Source organism: Sorex fumeus, unplaced genomic scaffold (assembly GCF_029834395.1).
Source record: "Sorex fumeus unplaced genomic scaffold, SorFum_2.1 ptg000024l, whole genome shotgun sequence".
NCBI classification, from domain to species: Eukaryota; Metazoa; Chordata; class Mammalia; order Eulipotyphla; family Soricidae; genus Sorex; species Sorex fumeus.
Genome location: NW_026606081.1, coordinates 35,397,287 through 35,411,553, shown reverse-complemented (window position 1 = coordinate 35,411,553; position 14,267 = coordinate 35,397,287). Strand labels below are relative to the sequence as shown.

The window sequence follows — 14,267 nt, the reverse complement described above, 5'->3', positions numbered from 1 at the left end:
TGCCAGAAACGTCTCTATTCCTCCCAGCCCTGAAATTTTTAGCAGCCTCTTCTTACTCGTCTTTCCCCAATGATTGGAGGCTCTTTTCAGGGTCAGGGGAATGAGACCTGTTGTTGTTAGTGTTTTTGGCATATTGAATACTCCACGGGGAGCTTGCCAGGGTTTGTCTATGCGAGCGGAATACTCTCGGTAGCTTGCCAGGCTCTCTGAGAGACATATATTTATACGTTTATAATCTCCTCGGAGATTTAGTTGCCTACTGTCTAAACCCCATCAAATATGGTGTGGTAATTATGAAAAATGGGTAGGAAGTGTCTTATATTAATTTGCAGCCGCGTGGTTCAGAAAGTGGCCTGGAGTGTGGTGGCGGTTCTGTAGTGGAGATTGGGTGGCGAGGCCGGGTCCCTTGGGGCAGGGAGGGCTCTTACTTACCCCACTATGGGTCGACCCAGCCTGGCGCGGAGTCTGGTGGCATGATAATGGGGGCCTCATTTTATACTCCCATCTGGGAGGAGCAGCCAAGATTACTGGAAGGTGGCCAATGAGGAGATTATCTGTTGCTGGCAGAATGTGCATTGTGGGTGTGACCCCTGAGTCACTGGAGACTGGAGGAAGCAGGCAGAGGATCTCTGCTCCCAGGTCCCATTGAGTCCAGAGTCCAAGGTCACAAAGTTTCACATTATCTGGGTTCCATGGTACTTTATTCATGCGTGGGGCTTGGCTCGAGCATTTGGAAAGTGGCCTGGAGCGTGGCAGCGGTTGGGTGGTGGAGGTCGGCTGCCAGGGCTGGGTCCCCTGGGGTGGGAAGGGCTCCCACCCACCCCACTCTGGGGCGACCCAGCCTGACACTGGTCTTTATACATCTTTATATGTATAAAGATCTATTTTTATATAAAAATGTTATATTCCATGTCTAAAACTTTACTAAGCTGTTTGCTACTTGCTGATCCCTCTGTGTTATTATTTTTATTTGTTGAGTTTAGTTAGCTTGTTAAAATGGTGTGGAATTTTGGTATTTCAGAGGTCTTATGGTTCAGGATCTATGATCTATGGTCTGGGCCATTACCAAAGCGGTGGAGAGAACTGTTGTCATAGTTACAGTAGTGGTGTGTGTGTGTGTGTGTGTGTGTGTGTGTGTGACTGCTTCATGATCTTTCATGGGGTAGATAAGCCTCCCAGGGTGCCCAAGAATTTTCAGTTAAGGGAATCTATGTGGCCATGAATCTTAGCTGCTTGGCTTGCATCTCCTCGGAGATTTAGTTTTGAATCTGTAGGGTATGGCTGGTGGATGAGTCACCATGAGTGTAGGGGTGAGTATGGCTCCAATGTGTATCGTTTTAAGTGTGTATTTTATAGTATGTTAAAGAATAGAAATATTTCTTACTTCTGTCAGCCTGAGATAAAGTCTTGAGTGTAAGTAGTTTACTCTAGGAATAACAAGGGAGTGACTACATAGGACAGGGGAGGGATAAGTAGCAATGTTTATGAGTAGGTTTCTATTTCAAGAAACTCCTGGAAAATTTTACTGGGAATCTCAGTCTGGCTGAGGCTTCTTTCTTAGGCACACAATTCTTTGCCCTTCTAGTCTGTTCACTTAAGTTATAACAAGTTTTCAAAGAGTTGAGGTGTGCAGTAAGAAGAAACTCAGGAATAGTGAATGTAAAATAGGGTAATAGGCAGATTAATGGTATCTTACCTAGGATTATGAACCAGAATCTAAATAAAACGCATGGTTGTCCTTCATCTAGTGTTCTGCCAATCCTATTTAGGATGACTCGAGTGAACAACTTGTAGATGACAGACAATAGGCAGATCAGGCGATAGTTGCCAATGTCATGGATGTCTCCCTTCTTGAACAGTAGTACGGTCCTGCTGGTTTTCCATTGGAACGGAAACTTGCATTCAGACAGGTAGCGAGAGAAGAGCCGAGCCAGTGTACTGATGAGTACTGATGGCAGTTCTTCAGGTGTTCAGGTCTGACCTTGTCTGGGCCAGGTGCTGTTTGTTTCTTTACCGACGAAATGGTGTGTTGGATTTCGGAAGGGAGAACGTTGGGAACGACATATCCATCCTGTGGAATTTGGTATGTCGGCAAGTGGACATGGCTATTGAAGAGATTTGAGCAGAAGTCATGGATAATCTTCTCCACTGCAGTTCTGGAGGATGTGATGGATCCATCAGGACGTCGGAGGGCAGTCAACTTGGTCTTGTAGTTGGCGAAGGACAGGCGGGCGTTACAAATACTTTTCCCGGCTTCTGCCGCATCTACCAGTACTTCTGCTCTTCTCTCTTTGAGGTCTTCCTTGATCGCATCTCTGCACTGCTTTGCGAGCTCGGACGTTAGCTTGCGGTTGCCTGAGGCATGCGCCAAACCACACTGGCGAATGAATTCAAGAGAATACTGAAAAAATAATTGTAATGGATCTTTAAGTATATGAAGATTTGAATATGTCAATTCTTTAATAAAGAATTATAACAAAAAATCAATCATATTTTCTCTCTGTTCCTCTGCCCCTATTTCTGTATGTCCCATTCTCTCCCTGAAATTTCTGTATTTCTTTATACTTTTTTTTTTATTAGTGAAAAAATATGGAACACTTCACGAATTTGCGTGTCATCCTTGTGCAGGGGCCATGCTAATCTTCTCTGTATCGTTCCAATTTTAGTATATGTGCTGCCGAAGCGAGCACTGTATTTCTTTATACTTTATTGTGATCCAAAAACTTTTCTTCTCTTCCATACCCCCAGACTTCTTAATGTGGAAAATAGCTTTAAGGAAAGAATTGTGATTGATAAATACAAATAAGAGCAAGAAAAAAAGGTTTTAATTATGAAGTCTTAGAAAATAATGTGTAATGCTACTAATGAGAAGCTTTGTTTTAAGAGCTTCACGGCTTCCAAGGCGAGATACAATAATTTTCACACACTTTTTTCTAAACAAACCATTTTGGATCATTTTTAGTGGATTATTCCTAACAAGCATTACAAAATAAATTATTTAGGATGTTCCTTTGGGGCATACTTGGGTGGTGGTAGGAAAATTTGAAATAATGGTGGTGGGAAGGTGCAATGGGGTGGGATTGGTGTTGGAATATTGAATGTAATTAATTATTGTGAACAACTTTATAAAAATAAAATTAAAAAATAAAATAAAAGCTTCATATTTGACTTTATGCTACTTTTCTTGTTTATAGAAATCTCTGAGGAGAAGATGCCCAATTTGGGTTTTATTCCGGTGTCATCTGAGTTGGTTGATAACTTTGTTGGAGACTTATTGAAAGATTTCCCTTTCCTAAAGCGGTTTGTCCTAAAGTTCTTCAGCAAGTGCTTGTGTAGAATGGATGAATCTCTCTTAAAGATGCTTTGAGGCCTTCCTGGAATTAGGTGGTGAGAGATATTAAAAAAAAAACTAAAGATACTTTGAGCTACAACAATCAGATATAGTATGTTGAATGTAATATATGTCTGAAATACCTAAGGAGCAGTATCAAGTTTATCAATATACTTTTGAATTATTTTCTAAGTAAAATTAATATGCTTCAATCATAAAGTAAAATAACTACAGCTGCATATTTTATATCAAAGAACGTGTTAATATTTGTTGATGTTGTTAGAGGCACAAAGTTCTTAAGTTTTTAACAAGCTACTCTTTTATCTGATACCACCTCTCATGTTGTAATACAGATATAGGGAAGGTGGTTATAACTTGTAAAATTATTACTGCAAAATAAAGTGTACTATATTATATAAGTAGGCATACAATTTAATATATACTTGTGTTTCTGTTTGTCTCATAGTGACGATCCCATTGTAACATCACTGGTTAAACAAAAGGAATTTGATGAACTGCTGCATTGGCATTCTCTCAGACCTCTTAGTGATGATTATGACAGGACAAAGAGTTCAATTCCAGGTGACTTCTATAATTCTGGTGAAGTGAAATCAATTTCACTCTGTACCTTTTGTAGTGGAAAATTGTAACATAAATCACAATTATATTTATTGAAAAAATATATCGTGTATCAAAGTATATATCAGTAAAGGTGGTAATAAAAGGGGCTGGAGAGAGAGTGCAGTGTTAGGGTACTTGTCTTGCACAAAGTTGATTTGCATACTAGGTATCCCAAGTCCTGATAGGAATGACCCCTGAGCACAACAATAAGTTCTGAGCATGACTGGATGTGGTCCCCAAAGAAATAGAAAAGCAAACAAAAAGATGGTGATAAAATATTCACGTTTTCTGACCATCATGGTTAAGTAGGTGGGTTTGCAAATGTTATGGGAAGCAAGCAAAAGTACTAATTCACAAAGGAAGATACACATATAGCTGGTGAATACTTGAAGATGTGTGCAACATCTTTATGCACTAATCAGGCAATGCAAATGAGTACCAGGATCTTTCCCTCTCACATCCATAAAAATGGCTGACGTCAAAGTTAAACATAGCATTTATCTAAAATTTTACAATAAATCAGATAACCTGTGGTGAAAATATAAATAGGAAAGTGATTATAGTAAGGAAAAAAATGGTAAAGAGTATTTTGATGGTGATAAAAAGTCTTCTATATCTTAACAGAAATGAGATTTGCACTAATGAATGCTTTTATCAATATTTACCAATTCACGTAATATATTTCATTGTGTACCTTTTGCTACCATTTCCAACTATAGAACTTACCAGATTTATTTTGCCAATGGTTTCAGTTGCATTTTCTCTTTTTTGAGTTTTGTTTTATTTTTTTATCAAATCACTCTGAAATAGAATATTACAAAGCTGGTCATGATTGGATTTTAGGCATACAATGCTCCAAACACCCATTCCTTCCCCAGTGTAATTTCTCAGCACAAATGTCCACAGTTTTCCTCCCACTCTCCCAAATCTCCCCACCCTAAACTGCCTCTATGGAAGAAAACTCTCTTCTCTCTCTATTTCATTTTAGGCATTATGGTTTGCAACATAGATGCTAAAAGGTTATCATGTAGATTCCTTTACCTACTTTCAACACTCAATTATTGTCCAGAGTGATCATTTCCAACTATTAGTGTTGTGCTGGATCCTCTTCTATCTTAACTACCATTTATCCCTCCCCTCCCCCATACACTTGTGGTAATTTCAACCACTCTCTTGGCTCCTGTTTTATCCGAACTTGGATATTAGTCTCATATTATTTTTTATAACTCACAAATGAATGCAGTCATTCAATATCTGTCCCTCTCCTTCTGACTCATTTTACTTAGTATGATATTCTCCAGGTCCATTCACTTGAAGGCAAATTTTATGATTTCATTTCTTAACAGGTGTGAAGCATTCTATTATGTAAATATACCATAATTTCTTTATCCAGTTGTCTGTTCTCAGGCACTCAGTTTGATTTTAAATTTTGGCTGACGTGAGTAGTGCTACAATGAACATAGGAGTGCAGATGGTGTTTCTACTGTGTGTTTTTGGACCCCGGGGTATATTCCAAGAAGTGGTATTGCTGAGCCAAACGGGACTCAAGTTTTGGTATTTGAGGCATATCCATATTGTTTTCCAAAAAGGCTGGAGTGGGCCAGAGCAATAGTACAGCAGATAGGGCATTTGCCTTACACGCGGCTAACCCAGTTCAATCCCTGGCATTCCAAATGGTCCCCCAAGCACTGCCAGGAGTAATTCCTGAGTGCAGATCTAGGAGTAATTCCCAAGTGCAGAGCCAGGAATAACTCCTGAGCATCATCTGTGGGTGGGACCCAAAAAACAAACAAACAAAACAAACAAACAAACAAACAAACAAAAAAACAAAAAAAAATCTGGAGCAGTAGGTATTTTCACCAGCAATGAATGAGGGTCCCTTTCTCTCAGCATCCACACCAGCTCTGATTGTTCTTCTTCATTTGGATGTGTGCTAGTCTCTTTGATGTGAGATGATATCTCATTGTCATTTTCATTTGCATCTCCCTGATGATTAGTGATGAAGGACATTTTTTTCAGTGCCTCTTGGACATTCAAATTCCATCTTTGAGGAAGTTCCTGTTTATTTCTTCTCCCTATTATTTAATGCTGTTTGATGATGATGCTTTTTCTTGTAAAGTTCTACCAATGCCTTGTAGATTGTTGCTATTAAGTCCTTATTAGATGGGTTCAGTTACATTTTCTGAAGTCATGTTCTGTGTCTTTTAAGTTTAAGAAAAGAGAAAAATATCTTGCCCTAAAGTCTACTGGACAAGAGAATTGATGAATAATTTCTTTGTTTTGTTTGTGTTTTGTGGCCACACCTGCAGTGCTCATTGATTTCTCCTGATAGTTATTTGTAGAAACATATATGATGCTTGGGATCAAATCCAGGTAGTTTATAAGACAAGAATGCTCTCGCTGTGCTCTCTGTCTCTTATAAATATCTTTTAATAAATATAAAAAAGGGTTTCAAGAAAAATGCGTTAAAACCTGCAGTTTAAGAAATCTTGTATTTTTAGAAATTACATATACTGAGGCCAGAGATTTTCAAATTAGTTTCAGTTTCATTCATGCTACCAGTTGAACTGTAACAAGCTTTCTAATCTGCCTTCATGCTGACTGGAACTGTGAAAGCACTAGTAGCAGATAATTACTGATCAAAGTATGGATCTTGTCTCCTTGGTTTATTCTTTGTCTTAATCTCCTCTGTCTATGTCTTCTCTAGTTCAAGTTGACAACAATTTCTTTCAGAAGAATTTCAGAGTATAGAAAAGATGTTTGAGTAAAATATTTGCCAGATTGTTAAAAACTATCAAGATTCTGAAAGATGTGAAAGGTTACTTTGAATTCAGGGGTGGGGAATTTTTTTTTCTGCCAAAGTCTATTTGGATATTTATTACATTGTCCATGGACCATACAGTGTAGACAGATAGACTTCAGGGATCCAATGAGAAACATATGTATCTTTCCCATCATGTATCAGGGCCAGATTCAATGATTTCACGGACCTTTTATGGCTCATGGACCTGAAGTTTACCATTCCTGCTTTAGATGAACAAGTATAGCTTTCAAACTGGCTTGATTTAACATATGAATGTATTAAAAGGTAAATATAATATGCATTGATTATAAAAATATATAGTATATATAATGAAAAATATTAAATATAATTTATAAAACAAACATAAATACAGAATGACTTAGTTATTCCTTTTGAATGAATATTATAATTTTCTTTGGGTATAATTGTGAAGGTTTACTATGTGACTTGATTTCAACATAGTAAAGTTTTCCTCAGCTGTGAAACTTTTGCCCAGAATAAGAATCTTTGCTTTTACGAATAAAGTTTTGCTGATTTGCCATTGATTTGTCATACATTTCGGGACTACAGCTTCCTATCTCTGTATATGTATAAATCTTACTATATCTACTGCCAAAGTTAGAACCACCACATAACAAATGATCTTACTACCCCTTTGCTAAATACCATGTTTTTTTTTCACAGTGCCTGAGAGTTATTTTTGTTGTTTTGCCAGTTCATGTGCTTTGGTTACTATTACTTACATAAGTATAAATATTTGGTAATTATTTTATACTTCCCATCTTATTTCACTTACCATGATTTTATCAGGCTGTTTTTTTCTCTTGTGGTAAGCTATACATACCACAACTTCTTTATTTAATTGCCTGTCTACAGACATTTTGATTAACTCCCAATTTTGACTTTTGTGAATAAGTTATTAAGAACTGAGAAGCGTAAATATTTTTGGAATTACTGTTTTCATGTTTCTTGAATTACTGCCTACAAGTGGTATTGCTGAATCATATGGTATTTTTATTTTAATTTTAAGCGATTACTTTCCTTAGAAAATGCAAATTACATTACAATTTTCAGTATATCAAATGTGCCTTTTTCTCCATACGTTAGTCACTTTTTGTTTCCAATCTTTTGATAGAGGCCATTTCAAGGGAGAATTTTTCTATCCAAGGATGCAAAATGTTCAAATGTTTCAGATGGTCATTTTCTGGTGTATGCTTCTGCCTTTTTGTTCTTAAACACATTTCTAGTGCACATGACAAAGATAATTCACTAAATATTATTATTTGTAACATCATGATATTTGTTTTTAGATTGAAGGCAATGAAAGAACATTTTGTCATATATTAACCCTAAAAAATTGTTCTATTGACCAGAACAAACTTGGTTTAAGATTATTTCTTTAACAAACTACATTGTTGTTCCAAACTTAAACATAAAGTGCATGTTCGCCGAGGAGGAAGAAGAAAATTAGTGAGAAGACTATTAAAAAATATGCATTTGTGTTACATATTCTTCTCTTTTTCAGAGAATCCTAACGATCTGTACTATCTTAGAAGTTACCAAAAATATATTGTATTTCAACGGTTTTATGGAAGTTCATTGGAATCAGCTCCTTCAAAACTCATTATAACTGAAACTGCCAAGAAAAGGAATTTTGGGTCACCCAAGAGCAAAAAGGCACATGTAGGTTCTATAAATCATATCATAATATTTTCTTTCATTTTTCTTTAGGTGATGTTTTTTCAGTCCCTTTGGTAGCTGCTTTCTAGGCTGTAATTTATCTGTGTATATACTTAGTTGCTAAGAATGATTGATGATTACTCATAAGAGGATGAGTAAGGTCATCGATACACAATCCAATGATATGTAATAAAATAAAATATATAATAAAAGGGCTGGAGTGATAACACAGCGGTAGGGCATTTGCCTTGCATGCAGCCAACATGGCCAACCCGAGTTCGATTCGTATATATTGGAAATGCTTAACTTAAAGCATGTCAATTATATTTATGTAATCCATCTATCTAGTTAATTTTTACATTTCATTTAGTTATTACTCCTAATTTATTCACCAAATGAGAACTAAATGTTTGCGTGTGGGCATATAGAGGTCTCAGGCACATTCCTGTCTTATAATTTTTTCCTTTTTTCCTTCTTATAATTTTTTCCTTGTTTTTGAGCCACATCTGGCGACATCACGAACCCAAATATTGAATAATAGTAGAGGTATTGAGGTATCTGTAAAGAAATGAAAATTACAAAACTAATTTTAGGGAGTAGATTCTTATACAAATAGTGACCTGATTATTTTTATCTTATATTATTAGTTTTACTTTTTCAAGGATGAATCCTTGGACTTTACACATATCAAATCTTGGCCCTGACATTTATTCTTTATAATCTACTCCACTTAGAAATCTAGGAATTATCTCTAGATAAGGTTTATAGTCATTGAGCTTAACTGTCACACATTTTTAATTATTTTTTAACGTTTACAAAAAGGATAAACAGGTACTGAAACTAAATTTATGCCTGATCAAGAATGGGCTGGTATTAAAAGAATCAGTATATATTTTAAAATAGTGCCTGATTGATGACATATAATATTGAAATTTTTCATTTTATTTCTTATTGCTTTATTCTCTTTTGAGTAGACCAAGGCTGAAATAATTACTAGAGAGAATGAGAAAAGGTTATTTGCCAAGAAAGAACAAAAAGAAGAGCAAAAGTGGAATGTTTTATCAGTTTCTATTGAAGAGGAGATGAAGAAGAATTTAAACTCTGGAATACAGAACCTGGAAGATTTTTTGAAATCATGTGAAAGTAATTCAGTGAAATTTCGAGCTGAAATGGCAGGGTTGACCACATGCTTCAGAGAATGGAAAGAGCATTGTAAAGGGGAAGGTATATGTTTTGTTTTTTCTCTTGATAAGTTTAAGAATTTATTAAAAATTATTTTGTATTTGTTTTTGTGCCACACTAAGAAGTGCTCAGGTTGTACACTCAGGGATCACTCCCCAGGGATCTTGAGAGACCATAGGTGGTTCCAAAGATAGAACCTGGATTGGCCCGATACAAGACAAGAGCCCTACCTGTTGTACCATTCTAAAGCTCTTACAAAAATACCTAACGGTGAGATACCAAGATTTGTTTCAGAAGCTTAGATAATTATTTGATTTTATTCTTGCAAAGTTATTCTAATTATTATTTCTTTTATCTTATTAGTGAGTGATTAAATCTCAAGAAAGAGCCACTCTAGAAAATATATAGCAAGACCACAATTAAAGATAGGTTTAAAAATGAGTAATTAGGGGGCTAGAGCAATAGTACAGCAGGTAGGGCATTTGCCTTGCATGCAGCCGATCCGGATTCAATTCCCAGCATCCCATATGGTCCCTTGAACACAGCCAGGAGTGACTCCTGAGTGCAGATCCAGGAGTAACCCCTGAGCATCATCGGGTGTGACTCAAAAAGCAAAATAAATAAATAAATAAATAAAAAGAGCAATGGGGAAAATAAAAGATATATGTGACTGTAAAAAAATGGGAAGGGATTAGCTATCAATATGCTGTTGGAATAAAGTAAATTTAGAAGTTCTATGGATTCCAGTAAATCCTATGATCGCTAGTAGAACTCAGAACTGTTGCTTAACTGGGTGCTTAAAGACACATGAATATTTTTCTTTGAACAATAGGGAAGACAGGGACATAATAGGTGGAGAAAATATTTGTTGTTCATCCAAAATGTACATAATTCTGAGCTTTAGCAGTCTCAATTTCTTTATGAACCACGAGTTTTTTTCCTTTTTCATCAATATTTAGTTGCTTCACAACAATCCACAGAATTGATGATGAGTTTACAGTTAAATGTGTATTTAGTTTTCTGTATCCCACAGCTTCCATGAATATTGAGTAAGAGCATAAGTGTAATTAGTTCAGATTGATAAACTCCCTGACTAATCTTGGATTACCAAAGTATTTTTCTGGTGTTTCAAGAAGTGAACTTATTGTTTATTTTCTGCCAAGGTAAAATAAAAAAAGATTTAAACATAGCTGTTCAAATGATGAGAAGGATTCACTCTTTGCTGGAAAAATACCCAGAACTTTTGCACAAGGAAGATCAAAAGCTCATTGCCAGATGTCTTAAATATTTAGGATTTAATGAATTGTCAAGCTTTTTATGTCCACCACAGGTAACATTATCAAAATCTCTTTATTTTTATAATTATTGGATATCGTGCATAAGGTGTCTTGCAAATACCATGTTTGTAGATTTTTTTACAGAAAATAATTACTCAATATTCATAGTTATTTGCAATCCAGTTATCAAACTTGCAATAATCCAGATTTAGAAAGCTTGCCACCTGTTTGCTTGAAAAACAGATTAAGGGGGTTTAATGCTGCCAGCAGGTCAATCTGTACCTGTGAGGCGAGTGCATCAGCAGCCTGATGGCACCATCAGGCTTTCAGATACCCAAAAATTGCTGCTGTGCCTTTGGCTAGACCCCAAAAACTTGGGGCAAAGTTTATCAAGAAAGTAAACAGTGAAAAGTTAGGGATGTGGGAGACACAGCCACAAACCACCTCTGGCTCATCTATATAATTGGAGGCAGGGCCTCTCTGGTTCCTGATCGAACTGCTTCAAGACCATGATCCCAGAGACTCAGAAACAAATCTTGGAACTCAAAGGCTTTTGGCAGAAATGCATCCTGTTCCTGCAGTAGGTTACTGGCGCTGGGCTACTCCAGGTGGGAATAGGTTTCGTGCCTTGGCCTGTTCCCCTTGGCGGCCCAGTGACCACCACCCTCCAGACAGTCAGGTTTGGGCCTGCAGTGACGAGACATGCGGGGCCTCACCAGATGGAGGTGGAACCAGCCCTCTCCTCCCCATCCCAGCAAGACACCGAGTTGCCACCTACAAATGGCCTCTTCGGCTCCTGATCAAGCTATAACTGCCATGATCCCAGAGACTCAGAAACATATCTCAAAACCCAGCGGCTTTTGGCAGAAATGCATCTGGACCGCATACAAGGTGGCTGCTGCCTCAGAGCTTCATGGAAAGCCAGGTATGAGCCAGCGGTGATGGGGCAACTGCAGTCTCATGGGAAGGGAGATGGTACCGGCTCGTCCTTCATGCCCTACTGAGGTCACAAGTTGTCCCCCACGAGCGGCTCTCCGGCACAGTCATGGTTTCAGAGGCAAAAGGACTTAATCCAGAGCCCGGCAGCTTGTGGCAGAAAAGTGAATGGACCATGCGTTAAACTTTGATGGCATGCCTCCCCGGGAGGGAAAGAATGTTGCTCCCTTCCGCCTTTTTCCTGCCCGGCAGCAAGGTGGCCGCCGCCTCAGAGCTTATTGGAAAGCCAGGTATGAGCCAGCGGTGACGGGGCAACTGCAGTCTCATGGGAAGGGAGACGGTACTGGCTCGTCCTTCATGCCCTACTGAGGTCACGAGTTGCCCCCCATGAGTGGCTCTCCGGCACAGTCATGGCTCCAGAGGCAAGAAGACTTAGTCCAGAGCCCGGCAGCTTGTGGCAGAAAAGTGAACGTTAAACTACGGCGCCATGCCTCCCCAGGAGGGAAAGGGTGTTGCTCCCTTACGCCTTCCCCCCCCCCCCCCCCCCCAGCAGCAATGTGGCCACCACCTCAGAGCTTATAAGAAAGCCAGGTATGAGCCAGCATTGATGGTGCAATGGCAGTCTCATGGGAAGGGAGTGGTACCAGCTCATCCTTCGCACCCTACCGAGGTGACAAGTTGCTCCCCATGAGCGGCTCTCCGGCACAGCCATAACACCAGATGAACAGAAACCAATCTTGTAATTTTCTGGCTCTTTGCAGAAATCCAAAATTGTGCTGCCGCTATTGCGGCAGTAAGACATTACATGATTCTCATAACCATCTATAGAAAACAAAGTATTTCACAATGCCTTTTCAGCAATTCTGATTGTTGGGGGGGGGGGGATTCTAAATAATAATGGTGCATTTTGTCAAAATAATGAATGTAATCAATGTAGAGAAGAGTTAAGTAGAAATCATTTGCCTCACAGGCTTTGGGAGGAGTGGGAGGGGGGTATATTAGGGTTCTTGGTGGTGAAAAATGAGTACTGGTAAGGGGAGAGGTGTTTGATCATTGTATGACCGAGACTTAAACCTGAAAGCTTAGTAACTTTTCCCACAGTGATTCAATAAATAATTATTAGAAGAAAAAATAAATAAATAAAATTATGAAAAAAATCTGAATCAGAAAAAATAAAAGAAAAACAGATTAACTGTTAGATAATCTCTGTACATTCCTATAATTAATCTTGTACAAATTCTAGCAAAAGAAGTAAAAGAAATTATATTGTGTTGTTTGGATGTATTGCGGTATATCCAATTTTGTCTACAAAAACCATTATGTTACTTGCAAGTGTTTTTTTATCTCCTCAAAGTTATTTTTTTATTGAAGTTTCTAATATAAAAGTTTCAGTTATACACCATTGAAAGTCAACATGTGCTATCTGGTAATTCATTCATAGGGTGAATAAGGTAGTAAAAGACTTCAGTAAATACCCATAAAATTAAAAATATGGTAAAATCCTTTCTTATAAAAATTATAGTAGAGTTTTAATTATTTTAATGTTGTAACTTAGAATTCCTTTTAATATGAACTTTTAAAATAACATAGGTTACAGGAGACAACATAAAGGAAAAGAAAAAGAGTAAATATTCAGTTGGTATTGGGCCAGTTCTGTTTCAACTACAACACATGGGTCACTATTTGATTAGAAATGAGAGAAAAGATCCAGATCCCAGAGTCCAGAATTTTATTCCTGACACATGGCAGGTAAGACGCAAATGAAACAAAAAGTTGTATTCTATTATTAAGTATGCTCTTCAAGTCTCTCATTGTTATAGCTCTGTGTATTGTATCTGTCATGAATTTATTGAGTCATAATTTAAAATTACTTATCATCAAAAATGTAAATATGTTGCCATATTTCTTGTTAAAACACTGTCCTCCCGTTGTTCATCAATTTGCTCGAGCGGGCCCAATAACATCTCCATTGTGAGAGAGAAGTCTCCATTGTAAGACTTCTTGTTACTGTGTTTGGCACATTGAATACTCTTGGTAGCTTGCCAGGCTCTCCGAGAAGGGCAGAGGAATTGAACCCGGCTCGGCTGGGCTGACTGTGCACAAGGCAAACGCCCTACCACTATGCTATCACTACAGCCCATTTCTTGTGAAAAGAAAGTGAAAATTTCATTTCATCCATTTTTAATTTGTAGACTATTTCTTAGAGGTGTTTTGATGAATTGGCACCCATATATTTTGAAGTTTGCAACTCACTGATATCATTGTAAAGCATTTCCCAAGATTTCTGGGTCAAAATGTTTCTTTCAGACAAAAATAGGTGCATGGAGATATTTGGACAATTTAAACTGCATAGAAACTTAAAAAAAAGATACTCTGTGCTAGATAAAATGATACAAAATATGAGACTAACACCCAAGAATGGCCGAGATAAGTACCA

At 37.6% G+C, this 14,267-nt stretch overlaps 1 protein-coding gene and 1 non-coding gene across 5 annotated transcripts in view; one reads left to right on the top strand and one right to left on the bottom strand.

Annotated features, from left to right (window-relative positions):
- The window catches only part of LOC130023645 (probable ATP-dependent RNA helicase DDX60), a 107,890-nt gene that overhangs the window by 27,538 nt on the left and 66,085 nt on the right, over positions 1-14,267 (top strand). For all 4 annotated transcript variants that reach the window (XR_008792484.1, XM_056114221.1, XM_056114220.1 and 1 more), the window contains exons 11-16: positions 3,195-3,300; positions 3,798-3,913; positions 8,281-8,438; positions 9,410-9,659; positions 10,781-10,947; positions 13,421-13,579. Coding sequence is in view for 3 of the 4 variants with exons in the window: in XM_056114221.1 (XP_055970196.1) it covers positions 3,195-3,300; positions 3,798-3,913; positions 8,281-8,438; positions 9,410-9,659; positions 10,781-10,947; positions 13,421-13,579 (956 nt within the window). In the remaining variant the exon portion in view is untranslated. The remainder of the gene's footprint in view (positions 1-3,194; positions 3,301-3,797; positions 3,914-8,280; positions 8,439-9,409; positions 9,660-10,780; positions 10,948-13,420; positions 13,580-14,267) is intronic.
- Positions 2,584-2,690, bottom strand: LOC130023846 (U6 spliceosomal RNA). The gene has a single exon (XR_008792509.1). It is a non-coding gene; the product is annotated as a U6 spliceosomal RNA (small nuclear RNA).